Source organism: Lagenorhynchus albirostris, chromosome 3 (assembly GCF_949774975.1).
Source record: "Lagenorhynchus albirostris chromosome 3, mLagAlb1.1, whole genome shotgun sequence".
Taxonomy (NCBI): Eukaryota; Metazoa; Chordata; class Mammalia; order Artiodactyla; family Delphinidae; genus Lagenorhynchus; species Lagenorhynchus albirostris.
In genome coordinates, this window is record NC_083097.1 from 57,000,180 (window position 1) to 57,024,146 (window position 23,967).

General features: G+C 34.8%; 1 protein-coding gene across 1 annotated transcript in view; it reads left to right on the forward strand.

The window, feature by feature from the left end:
* FCHO2 (FCH and mu domain containing endocytic adaptor 2) overlaps positions 1-23,967 on the forward strand; it is a gene marked incomplete at its 5' end in the record, with an annotated part of 117,340 nt that overhangs the window by 52,452 nt on the left and 40,921 nt on the right. The window contains 7 exon segments of the mRNA XM_060146315.1: positions 7,781-7,825; positions 9,514-9,586; positions 14,011-14,035; positions 21,570-21,627; positions 21,911-22,086; positions 23,502-23,513; positions 23,857-23,881. Of these exon segments, the coding sequence (XP_060002298.1) occupies positions 7,781-7,825; positions 9,514-9,586; positions 14,011-14,035; positions 21,570-21,627; positions 21,911-22,086; positions 23,502-23,513; positions 23,857-23,881 (414 nt within the window).

Sequence of the window (23,967 nt, forward strand, 5' to 3'; positions counted from 1 at the left end):
TTTAAAGATACAAATAGAAAAAGCCCCAGAAAGGTAGACATAAAATATTGAAACAGCCAGCCACAAAGAGAAAGAGAAAAATGAGATTCTTGTGGTCAGACTGGCTAAATGTGAAATTAATTTATTAGTTTAGATATTTGGAATATTCTAGCTTCTACATTAGGTATATTATTTTAAAGTATGGGGGTGGTGGTGGCAGTGGGATGAATTGGGAGATTGGGGTTGGCATATATACACTAATATGTATAAAATAGATAACCAATAACCTGCTGTATAAAAAAAATAAAATTCAAAAAAAGTGAAAAGAGATTAGATCAGTGGTTACCAGTGTCAGGGGGACAGGGGGTGTGGGGCTGGGGAACTGAATGAAGGTGGTCAAAAGGTACGAACTTTCAGTTATAAGATAAATAAGTCTTGGGGATGTAATGCACAAGATGATGACTCTGGCTAACACTGCAGCATGGTGTATCTGTAAGTTGCTAAGGGAGTAACCCCTAAAAGGTCTCACCACAAGGGAAACAATTGGGGGGATTAACTGTATGAGGAGATGAATATTAACTAAATTTATTGTGGCAGTCATTTCACAGTATACGTATGTCAGGTCATTATGTGGTATAACAGACTTATACAGAGCTGTATGTCAATTACATCTCAATAAAAATGGGAAATAAAAGAAAAAAGAATAAAGTATAGGGTACAAGTATATAGATTAAAAAAAAAACTAGTGATCATCTTTCCAGACCCCTCAAGGATTAAGAGTAATGCCAAACCTATAAATGGAACCTCCTTCCACTCCCTCCATGAAATTTTTTTTTTTAATTCAGAGGAGTAGAAACCCTTTCGTAGAAAGCAAAATTTAAAATAGCCAAGAAGATCAAAGACCCACAAACCACACCAGATATTTTGTGATTACTTGGTTTTTCTATTTGATAGCAAGTGGGGATGACTAGAGAAAGAGAAAAGAAGAATGGATGATGATTAGTGAAGAGGATAATGTAGATTAGCCCACATAGAGTAAAAGAGGAGAACTCCCAAAGAAAATAACACAGAGAAGCTTCACTTTATGAAGGAGTACACCTTCACCTGTTGCGTCCTAACCACCTAGGACAGAGGCATAGAACTCTGCCCTGTGGGACGCATATGCCTCCTGATAGTGATTATCTTTTAGAGCAGGAGTCTGCAGACTGTGGCCACCGAGCCACATTGAGCTTTGCCTCTTTTTTGAGGCCTACAGCAAAGAATGATTGGCAGTGGGGTGGGGGCGGGGGCGGGGACGGGACAGTATTTTGTGATACATAAAATTGTAAAATTCAGATATCAGCGTCCATGAAAGTTTTTTTGAACACAGCCACACTTGTTTATGTACTGTCTGTGACTGCTTTCACACTACAACAGCAGAGGTCACTAGTTGTGACAGACTTTATGACCTACAATGTTCAAAATATTTACCATCTTGACTTTTTACAGAAGACTTTGCCTAACTCTTTGTTAGGGAATGTACTTCTTGTGTAGTATAGTAGCAGGTATGTCATAATACGTTAGAATTGTGAAGCTCATAACAATATGTAATCTTTTTTCAAAAGTTGATTCTGCTGTTCTTCTTGGATTCAGAAATCATTTAATCTGATATCCTGCACTAACTACATCTGCAGTCGTATCACAGCACAGTAACTGATCATCATAATAAGAATCCTAAATTGTGAAGTAAAGATTAAACTGTTTTGAGCAGGCTTTAAGGAAAGCTCAGTTCATTAACTTGAAGTATAAACACTGACAAAAAAATAGAAGTAAAAAAGTAAGCTGATTACAATTTTTACATATGCATAAGAATTAGGACAGAGTTTGAGGTTTTTGCAGTACGTAAAAGAAGTTAAATCAATCTGAACTTAAAAGGAAGTTTATGGGAAAGAAACTGAGGTATCCCAAGGATTCAAAATCAGGGATATAGCCAGGCTGCAGAAGGAAACCCACACCAGTAGGAACACTAGGTATCATTTTTCCTTTATTGAGTCTCTGCATTTTACTGCTTTATTTATTTATTTATTTTTTCTTTGCAGAATAGCTTTCTTTGCTTCTCCAGGTATATGATGTAAAGTGATCGCCTAGTAATTTCTGGGTATTTTCACTTGTTCCTTAATTGTAGCCACAGCTCAGAATTAACCCAGGTTTTTATCCCTCTTCTAGACCAGAAAGAAACTGGTCTAGGTAGTCTTGGATTGGGGTAACCTTCTTTCTAATCCAGTCTGTTCTGACTAGGTCATGGCTTCTGTACCACTCCTGAGGAAGGGGGAAGTTCCCAGAGAAAAGAGATTATAGTGAGCAGAGTATAAGCCTTAAAGGTTTCATCAGGATCACAGAAAGTGAAAACATGACTCAGTCTGGGGGTATGGAGGCAGTGTCAGATTTCCGATGTAGGAGGAGATTATATTTCACTGCCAAGATGCTGTGTTTGGAGAACTAGATGAAAATTTAGAAGGTTTAACAGTGACTGAAATTCCATGGTTAAAAACCCATTCCTTTGATTTAAGACCATGGTTCCTAAGTTTGTCTCATCACTGCTTCTCAAGCCTTGGATACCTGTGAGAATCATTCGTTGAAAATATTTTCCCTTTCCTTTTAATTTCTCTTTTTTTAAAAAAACGAACAGGGTCTTCCCTGGTGGCGCAGTGGTTAAGAATCCACCTGCCAGATTTTGCCAGTTCTCCAAAGTCTACACAATTTTCTTCCTAACTGCACCTGCCAGAATTAGTTTCTCTTTTCTCTGCTTCCAAGGAGCTGTGCATTTATTACATCACTTGTAACACAACTTGTATCATAGTCTTTTCTATAATTGTATCCCATGTCTCCTTCACTACTGATATGCTGCTTGAAATTGGGGCAAACATGAAATTGATCTTTGTTCCCCCTTGCATCATGCTTCACACACAGTTGTCAAGCTATGAACATTTAATTAAATTTATGTTGAGAGAAGTCATTAGATCATAATGGATTAAACATAGATAATTGCAAACACCACTGCCAAAGAATTAAGCCTGATACTGTGAGAAATAAATAGAATAATGTTATGGTGTCCACTTAACTCAGAATTGCTTGAATGTTTAATGAAATAGAATGTGTATGTTGTGATAAAAAACTTGAAAGAGACCTGAATATGCAACACAGATATGTTTCTCTCCACCATAAGGCAAGTGGATGAGGGAAAAATAAAGGCCAAAAAACAAAGTATTGGTTGAGTTGGATAACAGTAAAGCTGGAATACACTCTATGGTCTAATACAAGAAGAAAAAGAATGAAGATGAGACATCGGGTTTTAAAAATCTGTCTGAAATAAAAACTTTATTTGTCAGACTAAAAAAAACAAAAACAAACAAAAAAAACAAAACAAACAAAAAAAGAATCCACCTGCCAAAGCAGGGGACATGGGTTTGAGCCCTGGTCTGGGAAGATCCCACATGCCATGGAGCAACTAAGCCTGTGTGCCATAACTACTGAGCCTGCGCTCTAGAGCCCGTGAGCCACAACTGCTGAGGCTGTGTGCCACAACTACTGAAGCCCGTGTGCCTAGAGCCCGTGCTCCGCAAAAAGTGAAGCCACTGCAGTGAGAAGCCTGTGCACCGCAACGAAGAGTAGCCCCTGCTCACCACAACTAGAGAAAGCCCACGCACAGCAATGAAGACCCAACACAGCCAAAAATAAATAAATAAATAAATATATATATATTTTTAAATGCTTTATAAAAAAATAATAATAAAAATTTAAAAACGAACAGCCAGTGCACTATCCCAGAAATTTTGATGTCATTGGTTTAGGGTGGGTCCTTGGTATCACTATATTTTAAAACTCGTCTGACTCTAACATGCAGCCATTGTTGAGAACCTGTAGCATTACATCAGTGGATGCTTGTTATAAGTGTAGACTCTCAAGCCCTACCCCAGACCTACTGAATTAGAAGCTGCACTTCAGTGAGATCCCTAGGCAGTTTGTATGTGCAGTAAAATTGGAGAAGCACTGTCTAGACTTACTGAATATCTGGCAGTGGACCCAGGGAATCCCTAGGACTGTAGTTCTCAAAGTGTGATCCTAGGACCATCCACATCACCTGGGAGTTTGTTTAAAATGCAAATTCCTGAGCGCCAACCTAGACCTTCTGTAAAGGACACTCTGCAGGTGGGGCCCAACAATTCGTGGTTTAACAAGCCCTCCTGGTGTTTCTGATACAGGAAGCATTGCTCTAGAAGATTCAGCTAGGACTTGGGATTTGGAACCACTGGACTGAGGAAATTGTTGTTACAAGCCCGCTATTAAAATAAATACTCCTGAAATGAAGTAGCATTGATGTTGCAACTTACTTTCAAATGATTTAACAAGTGAAAGAAAAAAAAAAACTACAAGTATGAGTATGTATAGAGGGAGAAAGAGAGAGCAAATATAACAAAAAGTATTATTATCACCCCCCATAACATTCATAAAAATGGTAAGACCTAGGTTCAAAAGGGTAACTAGGCCAAGGTAATCAGCCAAAAAGCAAGTGGCAAAACCAGGACTTGAACTTCCGTGCCCTTTGCACACCACCACAAGTTAGACTTTGATGTTCTTTTTCATGTTAGCTTGCCCGGTTCATCATCCCAGGTACCTAGCAATGTGCCTGTGTTCTGTTCCATAGGCCCAGGAGCAAGCTTGAAAATGTCACTGACTCCCATTGTTGGAGTCACCCTCCCCCCACCCTCTTTCTCTTTGTCCCTTCCTCTCCCTCCTCTCTCCCCCTCCCCTCCCCCATTATCATCACTTTTTGTTAGACTTTGTTAGATCTGGTCATGTTTGTATGTTTTACTTTGGCTTTTAATTAGAACTGGTGTTCTGTGGTTTTAGTTGGATATATGCAGAAATATACTTGATTTGGGTAGCCCAGACTTCTTATTTGAGTTCTGAGGCCAGTTTATAGCTAGACAAAGTTGCAGATTTTATTGATGACCTGAGATTTGGAATTGATTCCAAAACAATGGAAACTATTAATTAAATATTTAATTTTTGGCTCACAGGCCCAGCCGCTCCGCGGCATGTGGGATCTTCCCGGACCGGGGCACGAACCCGTGTCCCCTGCATCGGCAGGCGGACTCTCAACCACTGCGCCACCGGGGAAGCCCAGTATTTAACATTTTTTAATACTCTACCTCATTCATGTAGTGATTAAAGACATGCAGTGATTAAAGATTACTGTTAAATAAATTCTTTCCTTCTGTAACATTTCTTAAAAATTTTGATCCAAATTAGGTTTGGATGAATTGTTTAGGTTATTGACTTTCTCTTTTTCTTTTGCTAGCAATAATTTATTCCTACATATGATTAAAGCATCATGTGTAAGAATTGTCTTGCTTTGGATCGTTGCCCTCTTTGAGGTCTGCTTTTAATTTCTTCTGCTTTTAATTGAACTCATGATGGCATTTTTAGATAATGTATGAAAGAGCATCGGAGACAGAGCCAAAATGGTCTTATTTGCTTTTATACAAACTAAATTGCCCTTGCAGCCCAGCATAAAATCTAAGCACTAAGAACACTTATTTATTTTGACAACAGAATTAATTGAGCCTAAAACAGTTGAAATTCCAGTGGTAGCAAACTATTCTTTCTGACTCTCACTCTGGCTTTGGTACTTTCAAAAAAAGTAACTTGTCTTATGATTAAATAGCAGAATGATGGGCGGTGTACTGCATTTGGGGGAAATGGTGAATAAACTTTCTACTTGTGAAACAGTTCAGAAGTGACATGCTACAAGGGGGGTCAGAATGTGCATTGATATCCAGCTGAGCTGTCAGCTGGCACTGAGCCAGGCACGCAGAGCTTTGCCATGTGAAGCAGCATGTGGAGCGTATGCCATTTGAAAAACAAAATCTTTTTCATGCATGATTTAATGGTTTTTTTAAGAGTATATATTTAGTTTTATTTTTCTAGAAACTGTTAGTGTTTCTGTTTTTAATAGAAAAGCTTATGTGTGGATGGAACTCAGTTAAAATGTTTTAATATATATTTTACAATTTGAAAGGATTTGGCACCTTATATTTCAAAAATGTCATTTTGAATAGCTTATTTTTATTGGATATTTTTCTGTTTCAAATGGATTTTAAGAGGATGTTTTTAAAAGATAAAGAGAACAGTGATCAAGATATCTGGTATAGGAGAGATGTTTTGTGAGGAAAAAATGTAGAATTTTGTTTGAAGGGACTGATGTTTATAGAGTTAATGGACGCCTTTACTATTTTCATATATATGATAACATCCAAAGATCTTAATATATACTATATATTTTTTTGATGGGTGGTTATATTTTCTCAAGCTTTGTTAGTAAGTGATAAAACTAATAACACATAATAAGCTGTTGGTAATTTAAGTAGAAATTTTTCATTCTTAATAATTCTTACACCAAGCAAAAAGTTGCTGTTTATCAGATGCACATACTACTAAAATTCTTTATCTTTATTGATCTTTCAGTTCTCATCTCTTTGTAAACTGTTAATGTAGGCCTTTAAAGGATTCTAAGAACAAGCTCATTACCCTTTCATTTAAAGAATTCTTAGCTTAAAGATTTACAGAGTGGACTTGAAGTTCCTTGAAATTTTAATTGGGCTGTTTTCTGACTCTAAGAATTTTTTGGATGGAAGTAGTGAGTGTTTTTTTTTTTTAGTCATATGATATATGTCATAAGAATGCCCCAGTAGGGAAGGTATTGCCAGTTAATTGATTAAGACCTTGTTTATCAACTCACATTTATGACTTTTATTCTGTTTATCACTAAATGTTAATCTACTCTTTTTGAATAAAAACTGGAACTGAGGAAGTAAATCTTTGATTTGGGGGTAAGAAGCAGGACACTTTAGCCAATACTTTAAATGCTCCTACTTAATAGAGAAATTTTTCTTGTTCATTAGTGGTTTTCTTTCATAATGGAATGATCAATGAGAACTCTGATCGTGAATTTGCACATAGTTATAGTTAAGCTTAACATCTCAGAAGGACCAGTAGTGAAATCCTCTATTATCCACTGTTTGGGTTTTTTTAAAATAAATTTATTTATTTATTATTTTTGGCTGCGTTGGGTCTTTGTTGCTGTGTGCGGATTTTCTCTAGTTGTGGCGAGCGGGGGCTATTCTTCATTGCTGTGCACGGGCTTCTCATTGCGGTGGCTTCTCTTGCTGCGGAGCACAGGCCCTAGGCACGCGGGCTCTAGAGCAAAGGCTCAGTAGTTGTGGCACACGGGCTTAGTTGCTCTGCAGCATATGGGATCTTCCCGGACCAGGGCTCAAACCCGTGTCCCCTGCATCAGCAGGCGGATTCTTAACCACTGCACCACCAGGGAAGTCCCTATTATCCACTCGTTACTTCAGGCTCTGTTTTTAAATTTCTTGATGTAGCAGGTTGTACCAGTTACCATTTAATCAGGCAGGGCTAAAGTGACCATTTAGTGGAACATACATTTTTAGTCGGATATTTATTGAAAACAGAAACTACATGTTAAATCTCTGTGTCTCCAGTTCTGTGGTATCATATATAAAGGGGTGTCAGTAAATTGTGTTCATGATATAGGCTAGTCTCGGTCTTTTTTCAGTGTTAGGCTTATTTGATTTTTAAATTATTGCTGATATTTTAATTAACACTATCAGGTAACGCTGGAACATGTTTCAGAACAATTAAAAAGATGTAATGGGATCTGATGTGATTGTTTTCTACCAGCCTTTTTTTTTTTTTTTTTTTAAACCAGTACTTGTTCATGTTTTTTCTTTTTTAGGCCTTATTGAATTTGAAGAATGTGACCCTGCTAGTGCAGTTGAAGGTAAATTGACTAGTTGTAATGTGTGGGAGCTAGCTAATAGCTTCTGTTTACTGAATAGAGGGGCTGCTATCCATTGGTGTTAGCATGTCTATGGAGTGATGTAAAAAATGTGAATGTGGTTTGAAGACCTGCAGATATTAATGTTTACTTAATAAAAATAGGTTTGCCCAAAGGAATATTAGTGTGTTAGAATATAGATTTTTTTAAAGATTAAATATAACATGTATTTGTTTGCAGATATGCATTGAGATTGTTTTCTCCACTGATATCAATCTTTAAACATTCTAATGTCATAAATATGAAACTTATCACTACATATTGATGTATACCGCTTATTCTACAATGGGTAACATTTCAGTAATTAATAAGGTTATGTATTAATGCTTATGTTACTGTCATTCAAAATAGGCGATGATTTGACTTAGAGCAAGGATCCACAACCCTTCCTATTTAAATTGATGTTTTTCATAGTCTGAAACCCAAGAGATGTCTGCAATTTTTGTTATGTTTTATAGTGTTACTTTGTGAGCTGCTAGAAATAATTTGAAAGCAGTCTTCTGTTTTTTTCCAAGACCTGTGTGAGAATATGGAGAAATGGTTTGCTGTTGTGTGTAAGGTTATTAACTGAGCAGTCAACGAGCTCTGGGGCCTAGACTTTTTATAATTACCATCTGTTTGACTAAGAGCAGTACTTATTTAAGTTCTGTGTACTCAGACTTTAAAAGTTCTTCAGAAGTTTAAAAGAATTTTAAAAGTTCTTTAAAAATGTTTATAATAACACTCTGTGAGAATAAAAATGTATTTATTTTTAAAATATTATAACATGCTTTGCAAATAAATGGTTCAGGGAGTTAGTTTTGCATGAAAGCAAGTACATTATTCTAAGACATCTGGATTATAATCCTGACTGTAGTGTTAACTAGTTGTATAACACTGAGTTAAAAAAACAAAAATAATACTCTGAGTTTCCTCATCTATAAGGTGAGAGGTTAGCTTAGGTGTACTCTAGTTCTCAAAGAGTTAAGTAGTTAAGCTTTAAGTGCTGAATTCTGTTAATGATTGATAGCATGACTGACATTTAAAAAATAATTTGTCATGCAAGAAGAAGAGGAAGAACTGCCATATTTGGCAAAATAGAGATGGTATTTGTTCCTCATTTATGGTTGGATCCATTTATAACGTTATTTGTATTAGAGATAACATACGGACAAAAGAATGCCGTATTATAAGTTTCCCATGTCGTACTGGTAATGGATCTGTTGTCAACTTTTCATTTAAAACAACACATTTATATTTTGTGACCCTTTATACCGGGAACATGATTTGACCTGCATTTATAACAAAATCTAATACAGTGAATAATGTACTTTCTTTGAAGTCTTAAGATATCTGCAAGTGCTTATTTTGCCTGAGGTGATTTAGGGGAAGAGAGAATTTCACTGATCAAATCAATGTTCTATGTATAACCTTTTGGTGAATAAAAGGCTATATTATATCAACATAAGAAAAATTTAAACAGACTATGACTTACTTAAATATTAGGGTTTAGCAGTTGATACTTTCTTTCATCCAAATTTAGTATCAACAGTTATGAGCAAATTGTGTGTCAAGATACAAGATGCATTCATAAGTTTAATATATTTATCAGGAACAGTTATGTTTCTGTAACAATATATATTTATTTTAAGGTATAAGACCAAGGAAAAGAAAGACTTTTGGTTTACCAGGAATAATTAAAAAGGAAAAGGATACAGAGTCTGTGTAAGTATATTAAATATTGTCAAAATCCTTTCTATGGTTATAAATAATTAAGAATAAGACTATTGTTATGAATTTGAAAAGAAAAAATTCTTTTGGAAATAACCCGAAGTACATATGGCTAAGATGTGAAAAATACAAACTTTTCTAAGAACATTTGCCAGCTCCTCTAGTTTTAGTTAAAAGTGTTAACTTTTCTTATTATTTTAAAATTTCAAGATGAACGCTTTAGCGTTTTGAAATTGAAACTTTAAAGATACTCTTATTTTATAAAGTGATACGTGCATATTTTTAAAAATCAAGCAAAAGTACAGAGAGAACTAAAAATTGTTCTAAGTCTTAATAACCTAAGAAAAACACCATGGTCAGCAATTTGATGAAAATCTTTCAAGACAACTCTAACCATATAGTAAATTAGTGATATATGTGTACATAAATGGAAAATGTTAAGTGAGGGAGAAAAAAGTCCTAACATATTTTAAACATTTATACTAATTCGTCATTTTTAGATGGAAGATGGAGTATAAATGTCATTTACCTTTTTAAAAAAATAAATTGGTATACAAAGAAATATAATTAGCATATAAGAATTAAACTAGTATTAGCTAAGTCAAGTTTTCTGCCTTGGCTATACATTAGAACTACCTGAGAAATTAAATATATCTATGCCAGGCCCTGCTTCAGACCCATTAAATCAGATTCTTGGGGTGGGAGGCCCCAGCATAGTTTTTGTTTTGTTCTAAGCAGCCTGTGTGATTCTTTTTTTTTTTTTTTAACATCTTTATTGGAGTATAATTGCTTTACAATGGTATGTTAGTTTCAGCATCACAACAAAATGAATCAGTTATATATATACATATATTCCCATATCTCTTCCCGCTTGCGTCTCCCTCCCTCCCACCCTCCTTATCCCACCCCTCCAGGCGGTCACAAAGCACCGAGCTGATCTCCCTGTGCTATGCGGCTGCTTCCCACTAGCTAGCTACCTTACTTTTGGTAGTGTATATATGTCCATGCCTCTTTATCGCTTTGTCACCGTTTACCCTTCCCCCTCCCCATAGCCTCAAGTCCATTCTCTAGTAAGTCTGTGTCTTTATTCCTGTTTCACCCCTAGGTTTTTCATGACATTTTTTTTTTAATTCCATATATATGTGTTAGCATACGGTATTTGTCTCTCTCTTTCTGACTTACTTCACTCTGTATGACAGACTCTAGGTCTATCCACCTCATTACAAATAGCTCAATTTCGTCTCTTTTTATGGCTGAGTAATATTCCATTGTATATATGTGCCACATCTTCTTTATCCATTCATCCGATGATGGACACTTAGGTTGTTTCCATCTCTGGGCTATTGTAAATAGAGCTGCAATGAACATTTTGGTACATGACTCTTTTTGAATTATGGTTTTCTCAGGGTATATGCCCAGTAGTGGGATTGCTGGGTCATATGGTAGTTCTATTTGTAGCTTTTTAAGGAACCTCCATACTGTTCTCCACAGTGGCTGTATCAATTTACATTCCCACCAACAGTGTAAGAGGGTTCCCTTTTCTCCACACCCTCTCCAGCATTTATTGTTTCTAGATTTTTTGATGATGGCCATTCTGACTGGTGTGAGATGATATCTCATTGTAGTTTTGATTTGCATTTCTCTAATGATTAGTGATGTTGAGCATTCTTTCATGTGTTTGTTGGCACTCTGTATATCTTCTTTGGAGAAATGTCTGTTTAGGTCTTCTGCCCATTTTTGGATTGGGTTGTTTGTTTTTTTGTTATTAAGCTGCATGAGCTGCTTATAAATTTTGGAGATTAATCCTTTGTCCGTTGCTTCATTTGCAAATATTTTCTCCCATTCTGAGGGTTGTCTTTTGGTCTTCTTTATGGTTTCCTTTGCTGTGCAAAAGCTTTTAAGTTTCATTAGGTCCCATTTGTTTACTTTTGTTTTTATTTCCATTTCTCTAGGAGGTGGGTCAAAAAGGACCTTGCTGTGATTTATGTCATAGAGTGTTCTGCCTATGTTTTCCTCTAAGAGTTTGATAGTTTCTGGCCTTACATTTAGGTCTTTAATCCATTTTGAGCTTATTTTTGTGTATGGTGTGATTCTTAATATACACCTGGGGTTGAGAATCATTGAACTCTGTGATTAACTGGAGACAAATTGGAAATAAAGGAACTTTTCTTTGCTTAATTATTCAACCCATTTACAATGAAGAGGCACTAATCAAAAGTCTTGAGTGATTTGTTGACCCAGTAACATTGACTGAAAATTTGTTTCAAGTCCCTACTTCTCTAGCATAATCAGCAGAACTCTCACGAGGTTTAATATTTTGATGGCCATTCATATTTTCAATATAAGAGAACAATTTGTGCTTTGGGTGGTCTTGCCTCCTCCCTGGTTATACGCTTATCATCTGAGTTTCTTGGAGTTTCTGCCATTCTGAATGTCTGTTTCTTTCCTCCTCCCTAGTTGTATTGATACTTGGTTTAACAAATTAAGACTATTTGCAAAGTGATTTATGCCTATAGCTACTGTCTCTTCTGCAGATGTCTTTTTTGAGCATTGTGAAGAGTGGTATTTTGCTAAGGGAGTGGAACCTAATAGCTCTTTTATAACATTGGAAATTGAAGTCTGAACAATTGATTTGTAAGTAAATTTTTAAAATGTAGCCAGTTTATCTGTTAGTGGCTACATTATAAAGAGTTAAGATGTTTTTATAATTGATGGTTTTCACAGCTGTTCATTTAGGGAGCTTATAATATTTTTGTATATTCCATGTTTTTAAAATAGCTTTTCATGATCAGTAATTTCCCAGTATGATCATTAGGGCACTTGGATATTGGAATATTTTAACCAATAAGAATACTAGGTCAGAAAACTAATGCCTAAATCACTGCATCATTATTGCCTTCTTTCAACACTCCCTGGCAGGAAAAATGTTAGAATTCACTTTGCTTGAAATGTCCGAGGTTCTTGGCATGCTTCTTCTCATAGCCTGAAGGTTTTTGAAATGCCAGCAATTGTGGACAAGGGGTCCTGCTCAGAGCTTGGTCTTCCTGGGGCTTCATCTGCAGGTCTCATACTGCGCACTGTGAAGGCAAACAGATGAGTGCTTTACCACAAAGACTGGAGAGTTCTGGCTTAAAACCAGAGAATAAATGGTTTGGAACTCTTATACTTACTTTTATATTTAAACTTTATCTTTTAAAAAAAGAAGAAAGAAATGTTCAAACATCTTAATTGATTTGATTCTGTACAGGGATTGAATATTATTACAGTAGCTTTTCTGGATCATTTCCTCAGAGTATGAGTAGGTTTTTTTGATATAATATTCCTTATAAGGAAGCTCTTTTTCAAAATTTGCAATTTTAAGTAGCTATAAAGACATGTGGGGTTTGCATTTACCCTGGTGCTCCCATTTGAATTAAGGGCAGAATAGTCATCTCCCTCTTTTTTCATTTTTTCAGTCTATTCCATCCTATATTTAACAAAGTTCTTTAATTTATAGATTTCCCTATATCTGGATTGATACAGATTACCTGTTTATCTTATATAATTTAGTATTAATTTAGTATTTTTTATTTTGTTCATTTGGCTCTTAAGGTGTACCTAATATGTGTGTTTTCAGGCTGTTATTAAAGTGGCAGAATTTGATACTATATGTAATAACTGTCTCAAGCCAAAGAGTATACCTAATCCAATGCCTTTTAAATATGCTAATTTTTGTTTGTGAACTTCTTTTAGAATGTATACATATATATTCTTCTAAGCTTGTTCCTCATGGCTTCAATGCCTTTAATTTTATATATCTAGTGCTTTATTTGGTTAGTTGAGAAGGCTGGTCTTCTTTATGTTTTAGTTTTACATTTAAAATAATAGTTTTCAATAGATTATGTCCAAATTTGTATTTGCTTATCAGTGAAATGATAAAGTATCAGTGCTCAACTGTATATTACATTAGACTAACAACTATTCCAGCTGGAAGTCTAGCTACTCACCTAACATATTTGGAAAAAAGTGGTTTCACTTCTATATATACTAGCTTATGGAAAGTACCTCAAAGGAAATACGTTAAAATTTTTTTTAACTTTCTCTACCTGAAGGATTAAAAGGCACTAGAAATCGTAGGACTGACAGCTTCCTTGACATGACACATGTATATTCATGGAAAAGAACTATTTTTGAAAGTAGTTTTACAAATATTTATAAGCTGTTTGTTTTATTTTGTCTTGCAGTATCAGTATAGGGGAATGTTTGAATTTTAAAATCATTTGGTATATTTTAATATTCATGATTTGATTTCTCTAAATATTTTTATAGAGTTTAAATGAAAGTTATGTTTAAATACCAAGGCAAACACTTTTGATATAGTATATTTACCAGATAGTTCTAATAGTTGAATATGTCTGATATTTTGTTTGTTTTAATAGGGAATGCCCTGATGCAGATTCACTTGTAAGTAGATTTTACTTTGGTATAAACAGTTTAGCTATTTTCATTAGGAAATACCCAGCATATTTGGGTCGAGTTTGTTTACAAATCTTTCCAAGAAAAATACTAACCATGTTATTAGAAATTCCCTATTAAAATTATTTTACAAATGTATTTTTGGCTTTACATTGCCAGATGCTTTCCTATTAAATAGAAGGTATTTCTAACTACTTTTGAAAAGTGGACATTTTACTTTTAAAATTGGAGTGGAGCCATAGCATATTGCTTTTTTCTTGGGAAATATGTCAGATTTCAAACCTGCCAACTTTATTTTAAAATGTGCTCTTACTAATTGATTCTTAGATCTATTAAAATACTACTATAACTGTTCATGTGTTTAAGGTTTGTTTAGGGGACTGTCATTTTAGAAAAAGTAGCAACAACCATGGTTAGTACTTTTCTGTGCTTTTTATTTTGTTTTGTTTTAAAGAAAGTTTGTTTATATTTCTTGTTTAAATCTATTTCTTCATATATAATTAAAGAAGACATCAAATGGAGCTCCCTGTGGTTACAGTGAGAGAGTAGATTTACCAAATGATGGAAGTAGTGTGTAGACAGATATGTTTTACAGATTGGTCATTAAACACTGATCATGTTGGTAAGTGTAGTAGAGTCAGGCTGTCTGTTTTATTGTTCTTACTTGTGTAACTATTGTTTCTTTTGGCTCCAAAACATTATGGTCTTTTACAGCATATTGGTGTACCAAAATAAAGAACTACATATTTTGTAAAACATTATGTTTTATGTTAATTAAGATAAAACTAGTATTGTTTTTCATATTTCAGCTTTAAAGTAAGAAAATTACTATTCATTAATAAATTTATAGTGAAAATAAGGAAATAGACTTCTGATGAGTTCTAGGCTTAAAATCATCAGTGTTTTTGGAGTTGTAACGTTTACCTTACCACTTGCATGTTTTGATACCCTTGGTTTACTAATTAATGAAAAAGTCAGCAGATGTGTTTGGGATTTACTTTAGTGTTCATCATGCATTTTATTTCTGAATTATTTATAGCATTTATTTGATTGCAAAATTGAATAAAAATTTTAATACTTCATGTTTTATATGTACTCCTTTAAATAAAATATTTTAAATTTTCTCAGTTAATTGATACTATTCTATAATGATCAATATTAAACAATTTTGAACTTCAGCCAGTATTTATCTGGAATTAGAAAAGGACTTTTAAAGAGGACACGAAATTCTACTGCTGTATAAGAAATGATTGATAAATTTGACTGTATAGAAATGAAAAACTTACAGAATTAGAAAAAATACACCATAGAAGGAGTTGAATCACTAAAGATAGTTGGGCAGAGTGTATTTGCAAGATGTTTAACAAGGGGCTAATTATTTTCCTTTGTAAAGTTTTGATACAAATTAGTTTAAAAGGTAAGCAAGCATCCTAGTAGGAAAAGGGCATTAAGATAAAGACAGGCAATTTTCATACGAAGAAATAAAAGGTTGTAGTGAATAATCATAAATGTTGTTCAAAATAGTAGCCTAATTCTGATGCAGATTAGAATGAAATTACTATATTCACCTGTCATATTGGCAAAAGTTTTGATACACTCATACTGTTGGTAGGAATGTAAATTGGTATAATCTGTCTTGTGGATAGTTGGCAGTATCTCCCAAATAAGAAATGTATATTCTTTTTGACTCTGCAATCCTGCTGCTAGGGCTTTACTGTTACTGCTATATTCACAAACTTTATGTGTGTGTGTGTATGCTTGACCAAGATATATGCTTATATAGAGGGGGAGGGAGAAAAGGTGGATAGGGATAGATGTTCATTTCAACATTGTCTATGTTAGCAAAAAATTGGAAACACTAAAGCATCCATTAAAATGGGGATTGGTTAAATTATTATACATTCACTTGATGAAGAAAATAGATGTTATAGATCTAGGTTGCGCGTGTCTGTTGAAATGGGAAGAACTTACTAAATAAAAGCAAGTGTGATCTTTTAAGTAATTGTTTTTTAAAATAAATAAATGTGTGTCTATTATATGTATTCTCTTTTTTTAAAAGAACGAGTTACAAGACACTGAATTGTGGTTACCTTTGAGGAGAAGGATTACAGTGGGGTCAGCAGGGAAAAGAGGCTTTCATTTTTTGTTGTTTCCTTTTATTTATGGCCTGTTTATGGCTAGTCTTACTATTGCTTAAACATCAACAGGCTACTTTGGTAGGGAAATTATCCATCATTTTCTGTTCCTTTTTTAAAAAGTCTATGTATGTAATTTAAAAAAATTATTTTGAGTGACTGCATCTTTTGAAAGTTGACCAAGGAAGTGTAAATCGCTCTCTTAGTTTTAACCAATTTCCTCTCTCCAAACTGAGACTGAGAGACATACCATTGATTTGCAAGCTCTATCCCAATATTTTGTTAAAGTTACTACCACCACTATCCACCAAAACTGCCTTTAAGATTGTTGGCTGAAGTTACATGCTCTTTTCTTCTTCTTGTACTGCTTTTGACTTAATGCTTTGCTCCAGCAGTATGGGGCCCTAATATAGAAACCATGGATTGAATGGACAAAGATGTAAACAGGTAATGTGTAAGTTTTTATTAATATCATGAATAGTTCTAGCATTGAAAACCTGGTACAGTGAGAATCATTGCTTTTTTTTTTTTTAAACACACACCGAAAAAGCGTTTTATTTTGAAATAATTGTCAATTTACAGAACATTACAGAGAGAGTACAGAGCAGTCCCGTATACCTTTCATCTCGTTTCTCTTGATGGTAACATCTTGCAAAACTTTGGTACAGTATTGTAACTAGGATATTGATACTCATACAGTCAAAATAGAACATTTTCATTAACCAAGGATCTTTTTTTTCTTTTTTTCCTTTCACCTATTTAACCCTCTCCCAGCGCTCAAATCCCTGGAAGTCACTGATCTGTTTATCACCTCTATATGTTTGCCCTTTCCAGAATGTCGTATAAATGGGATCATACAGGATATAGCCTTTTCAGACTGGATTCCTTTACCAGGAATATTAAATATGCATTTAAGATTTATTCATATTGTTGCATGACTTGATTGTTCATTCCTTTTTTATCACTGAAGAGTATCCCATTGTATAGATGTATCATAGTTTACTTATCCATTCACTTATTGAAGGATGTTTTGGTTGCTTCTTCTTTTAGGTGATTATGAATAAAGCAGCTTAATAACATTTGTGTGCAGGTTTTGTGCGAAAATAAGTTTTCAGATCAACTGGGTAAATACCTAGGACTGTGATTGCTGGAAGGATCTTTCATTTTGATTGCTCCTTTTCAGTCACTTTTGTTCTGTTCCGCCCCCTCCCTACACACACACACACACACACACACACACACACACACACACGCACACACACACACACGCACACACACACACACACACACACACACACACACACCCGGCAACCACTAATCTTTTCTCAATTTCCATATGTTTGTCATTTCAGGAATGTTATTTAAGTGGAATCATGCTGTATGAAACCTTTTGAGATTGGCTTTTTTCGCTCAGCACCCTTTTCTAGAGATTATTCCAGGTTGTTGCATACATGAATAGTTCATTCCTTTTTATTGCTGAATAGTATTCCACGATGTAGGTATACCAAAATTTGTTCACCTATTGTGGGACGTTTAGTTGTTTCCAATTTTTGGCTGTTAGAAATAAGTTACTTTGAACAGTTGTGTACAGGTTTTTGTGTGGGCATAAGGTCACTCGCGACACTGGTCACTTTCTTTCTGAAGTCTGTTTTATCTAATAATAAGGTAGTCACTGTCTTTTATTTTTTAAATTAATGTTTGCATGGTATATTTTTTCTATCATTTTCCTTTCAACCTACATATGTTGTTATGTTTGAAATGAGTTTTTCACGCGTAGCATATGGCTGGGTCATGTTTTTTTAATTCATTCTGCCAATCTGTCTTTTGTTATACATAGACCATTTATATTTAATGTAATTATTGACATGTTGGGGTTTGTCTGCCATTTAATTTTTTGTTCTCTATTTGTTCCTCTCTCTTTCTTTCCCTCTCAGAATATTGTTTTATTTTTCCTGCCTTTCTGTGGGTTATTTGAACCTTTTTTAGAATTTGATTTATTTATAGGTTTTTTTTTTTTGTTTTTTTGAGTATATATCTTTGTATATCTTTTTAGATAGTCACGGTGGGTCACTCTCCAGTAACTTCAGATAGTTGTTTATGTTTATTTTGACCAGAGTTTATAGATGTAATCTGCAGGAGGTTGATTCAAAAGCAGTTTATTTGGTCTTACAGAAAACAGCTCAGTATTATTTTAAATTAGTACAACATATAGTATAGTGTACTGTAAACAAATTTAAAAATAGTGTCAGTAGCAGATCCCAGATAGAATCTCTAGGAGAGGGACTTCCCTGGTGGTCCAGTGGTTAAGACACTGTGCTTCCACTGCACGGGGCGTGGGTTCGATCCCTGGTCAGGGAACTAATACCCTGCATACTACTTGGTGTGGCCAAAATGAAAAGAACCTCTAGGAGATTAAATATCTGGTATGTTCTAGGGTACCAGGAATAGGAAGAAAATATTTTGAAAAAAACTTTTTTTATTCTGATTTCTAATGGTTTCTTTATTTTTTAATTAATTTATTTTTGGCTGCACTGGGTCTTCGTTGCTGTGGGCAGGCTTTCTCTAGTTGTGAGTGGGGGCTACTCTTTGTTGCGGTGCGAGGGCTTCTCACTGAGGTGGCTTCTCTTGTTGTGCAGCACGGGCTCTAGGCGCATGGGCTCATTAGTTGTGGCACGTGGGCTCAGTAGTTGTGGCTCACGGGCTCTAGAGCACAGGCTCAGTAGTTGTGGCACACAGGCTTAGTTGCTCCGCGGCATGTGGGCTCTTCCCAGACCAGGGCTCAAACCCGTGTCCCCTGCATTGGCAGGCGGATTCTTAAGCACTGCACCACCAGGGAAGTCCCCAGTTTCTTTATTTTTTAAGTATTTTAAAGTATTATTTGCATATTAGTAAGCAGCATATAGAACTCAAAGAAAGTGCTCTACTTCTAGGGTCATAACTACATCACTTGTCATCTTTTTATCTATGGAATCTGTTCTTTACCCTATATTAGATATTTCACTTCTAAACTTTAACCCAGTCTGTTAACTCACTGCTAACTACGTTAGACTGTTTATTCAGCTTGGAAACTATAACTATGTAAACCTTGTGCTGTGCCTGTCAGGTTAGCATTCCTTCATATTTCTCTTGCTGAGCTTTAGCAAGTGATTGGAGGAAGAATGGGAAACTCTAGGAGTAGAATGATACTAGCTGCCCAGTTGTATCCAACTGGTACACCCTGTCTTTTCTTGGCAGTCTTTTTCTCTCCCATTTAAAAAATGTTTTTATTTAGAAATATGTTGTAACCTACAAAGAAATACAAGAATAAAATAGTATAAAGAACACTTGTATACCTTTAACTTTTTACTACATTTGCTTTAACAGTTCCATTCTCCCTGCGTATGTGCATGTGTTTGTGTGTATATTTTTTTCTGATCCATTTGAGCATAAATTTTATATTCTCTTACTTAACCACAAAAGCATTTTTAGAGAAGTGTCCCTTCTATATCCCTTCTGCTCCACCACCCTTCCTTCTTAGGTAACCAGCTTTATTGTGTTCTGATTTATCTTTGCAGTGTTTTTTTGTTTTTAATTTTTTTTCATAAAGATAGCAGATATCTATATGGTTTTTAAACTTCCCCTTCTTTCTTACTTAAAAGGTAGTATACTATATATATTCTTTTGTACTTGGCTTTTTTCAGTTAGCAGTATTTTCTGGAAGTCACTCCATTATCAGTTCATGGAAACTTTTCTTTTTTTTTTTTTAAATAGCTGCATAGTACTTCACTTTGTGTATGCACCATAGTTTATTCAGCTATGCTTGGATATTTAGTATTTCCCAATAATTTTGAGTTACAAATAATCTCTGGTGAATAACCTTGTTGCTTGCATATGTATTTTTTAATTCTTGGGGGCATATCTTCAGAGTAAATTCCTAGAAAAGGAACTTCTGGGTAGAAGGGTAAACACGTAAATTTTTTGTTAGATATTGCTAAATTTATCTCTGTAGGAATTGTACTATTTTGTATGTATACCAATAAAGTATAACAGTACATTTCCTCACAGCTTTGCCAACAGAGTATATTTTTTAACTTGAGTTTTTGCCAGTCTCATGGAAAAGAGGTGGTATTTTAGTATAGTTTAAATTTTCTTGGTAGTCTTTTTGTTTTGTTTTGTTCTTTATTTGTTTGTTTTTTGCTGTACGCGGGCCTCTCACTGTTGTGGCCTCTCCCGTTGCGGAGCACAGGCTCCAAACGCGCAGGCTCAGCGGCCATGGCTCATGGGCCCAGCCGCTCCGCGGCATGTGGGATCTTCCCGGACCAGGACATGAACCCGTGTCCCCTGCATCAGCAGGCGGACTCTCAACCACTGCGCCACCAGGGAAGCCCCTTGGTAGTCTTTTATTTCTGTTTTTTTGTTCTCTCTATATATATTTTTAAATTAATTTATTTATTTTTGGCTGTGTTGGGTCTTTGTTCCTGCGCATGGGCTTTCTCTAGTTGCAGCAAGCAGGGCTACTCTTTCACACTGTGGTGGCTTCTCTTGCTGCGGAGAACGGGCTCTAGGCGTGTGGGCTTCAGTAGTTGCAGCATGTGGGCTCAGTAGTTGTGGCATGCAGGCTCTAGAGCGCAGGCTCAGTCGTTGTGGCGCACGGGCTTAGTTGCTCCGCAGCGTGTGGGATCTTCCAGGACCAGGGCTCAAACCCGTGTCCCCTGCATTGGCAGGTGGATTCTTAACCCCTGCATCACCAGAGAAGTCCCTGTTCTATATTTTTTTTGTTTTTTGTTTTTGTTTTTGCGGTACACGGGCCTCTCACTGTTGTGGCCTCTCCTGTTGCGGAGCACAGGCTCCGGACGCGCAGGCTCAGCAGCCATGGCTCACAGGCCCAGCCGCTCCGCGGCATGTGGGATCTTCCCGGACCAGGGCACGAAAGCGTGTCCCCTGCATCGGCAGGCGGACTCTCAACCACTGCGCCACCAGGGAAGCCCTGTCCTATATTTTTGATATGTTTTTCCATTTACTTAAGCTGTCAGTCCTCTGATTTTACCACCTCTCTTCCGTGGATGCATACAATCTTTTGCTTTTATTTCTTCACTTTGAAGATTTAGGTAAAAATTTGGTTATTCACAGAACTGCTGGCATGCCTAGCCAAACACCTATTCTCTTCCTTTCAGTGTTTATCCTGTTTGTTTTGCAGTGCTTTTCTCTTTCAGACGTCTGAAGCGTGGAGTGTCATTTGAAGCTAATTATCTAAAAACACATAATTTCCCAGTGTTAATAATTTTGTTAATCTATGATATTTGATAAATGATAAAGCTCCTCAGTAATAGTTAAGGCTGTTTTGCTAACCTTTAATGTTTTTGCAGTTGGAGGCACTGTTACAGTAAAGTTTTTCTTCTTCCCCATAGAACATTCCTGATGTGGATGAAGAAGGCTATAGTATAAAACCAGAAGCAAATCAGAATGATATCCTTTCATCATCTGGATAGTCTTATGGATTGTGTTGGCATATATAAGTAGACAGTTAAAATAATCTATTATTTAATAAAGACTCTTCAAATTTTTAATTAATTGTAATAAAATGTGCCTCTGTGATCTTTATTTGACATGCTATGAATAAAAGTTAGTAGTTACATTTCTGATAAAGTCCATCTTATCTCAGAGTTTTTTTGTTCCTTTTTATAAATGTGTGAAAAACTGGTTGTGCATTAAGATAATTTAAAAACTCAGTTCTTTAACTGATACTCACATACCAAAGAGAACCATTTCTACTCATCTAGTGATTCTGATTCTGAAGATGAAGAACCAAAGAAGTATCGGATAGAAATCAAACCTATGCATCCGAATAACTCACATCACACAATGGCTTCCTTGGATGAATTAAAAGTATCTATAGGAAATATAACGCTCTCCCCAGCAATATCTGTAAGTAAGAAAATAAGCAAGTTTGCAGTCATTATACAGAAGCCTTTGGGGTTTTGTTTTTTGGTTTTTTAACCTCATCTACCTGCATCTGATTAATTTTAGGACTAACGAAAATTAAAACATCACATAGTAAATAGTTAAGCATGTTGGCTGAGGAAATATTTATAATTTTTTCAGCTTTATTGAGGTACACAGTTTATAATTTTTATACAGGCAGATGAATTTTTGAGTTTGGTTTAGTTTTGCTTCCTTTTGAATGTGTTTTAAACAAAAATGTGGAAAATGCACTATTTCTGCCATTTGATGTATTTTATAAATAGTGCTATATGTCTCAGGCAGAGTTTTGTGAACTACAGTATTAACCTTTTCCTCATCTAATGTTAAAGTTTTTCATCCATTTTTTTGGTGAACTTTATGTAAAAGGAATTCCATAAAAATCAATTTCAAGTGAAATTAAATTATATCTTTTTTTTTTTCTGTCACTGTAATTAATGGTTGTTTTTCCATACTTTTCATACAGGAAAAGGCAAATAAGAATTCTTAGTGGTATTGGTTAATTCCTCAATTCTGAGATACTAAACTTGATAGCTTTTGAGGGAGAAAAAAATCACCATAATCTTTCTATCGATGTCATACTCTTAAATTTAGAAATGTTAAATTATGGGAAAAAAGCATGTCTTAGAATGTCAGTTTAGTTTATCTGCACATACTTATTGTAGCTGATGGAGAATAAAAGTTCTCACCATTTTGTATTTTATTTAATTACATATTTTAAGTAGACTTTATGTATTTGTTTAGAAAAAGTGTTTTTCTCCCAGTCATACACTTGTTGAATTTAATTTGAGAACTTTTTTCCACCAAATTTCTGAAGTGAGGTTTTATTCTACCATTACTATTTAACATTAATGCCAAGATTAAATTATGGTTTATATTTGAAGTAGGAAGTTGTGAAGCCATTAAACATTTTTTATTGTGTAAAGAGCATAACTAATTTAAAATATATATGTAAATAAATAAAAGCCTAGAGGACATATATATATCAAAATGTTAAGCATCTGTCTTTGGGTAGTAAGATAATTGATGCTTTGTGCTCTTTTCTATTTTTTTTTAAAAAGTAAACGTGTTAACTTCATACTCAGAAAATAAATAATAATCAGAAAATTTTTAATTGTTAATATTTGAAAAGAGGGGTCTTGAGAGTATATTTTGTTGCCCAGTTTGCTTATCTAGCTTAAGTTGTTTTTCCCTCCAACAGTGTATGTGTTTTAAGGTATATAGATTTTATCAATAGACATGATTAAGACATGATTATTAGAGCAAGGAAATATATTTTAAATTCTAAAGCAAATACTATGTTTTTCTTTTTCCTTTTTTTTAAACACTATGTTTTTCTTTTTCCTTCCATGTACTACTAGAGACACAGCCCAGTAAGTGCAAGATTTTATATTTTTACCTATTGACTTAAAAAGAAATTGTATATTTGAACATTGGTTTTCAAAATATTTGTGTTTTTAAATTAGCAAGTCATAGTATGTTGCTGTAGATACTGGTATTTTAAAGCATTTTATTGAATGATTTAAAGGTACATGTATTATTTTTTGACTACAAAAAAGTTTTTTCTGTAATCTTTTTATGTAAATACGGTTTATAATTGAGCAGGTATATTAAAAACTTAAAATTATGTTCCCAGCATTAACATTTTATCAAATATTTTAGTACCGCATTAAATTATTTGTTTAATGATACTTAGTTTTTGCATTTCTATTTTAGGTGCAGATGAATCGGAATTCATCTAGTAAGTTTGACATTTAAATTGGTTATTTAAGTCTATTAAAATTTATCAGGGAATTTGCTAAGCTTGTAGCCTAACATATGTAGTTG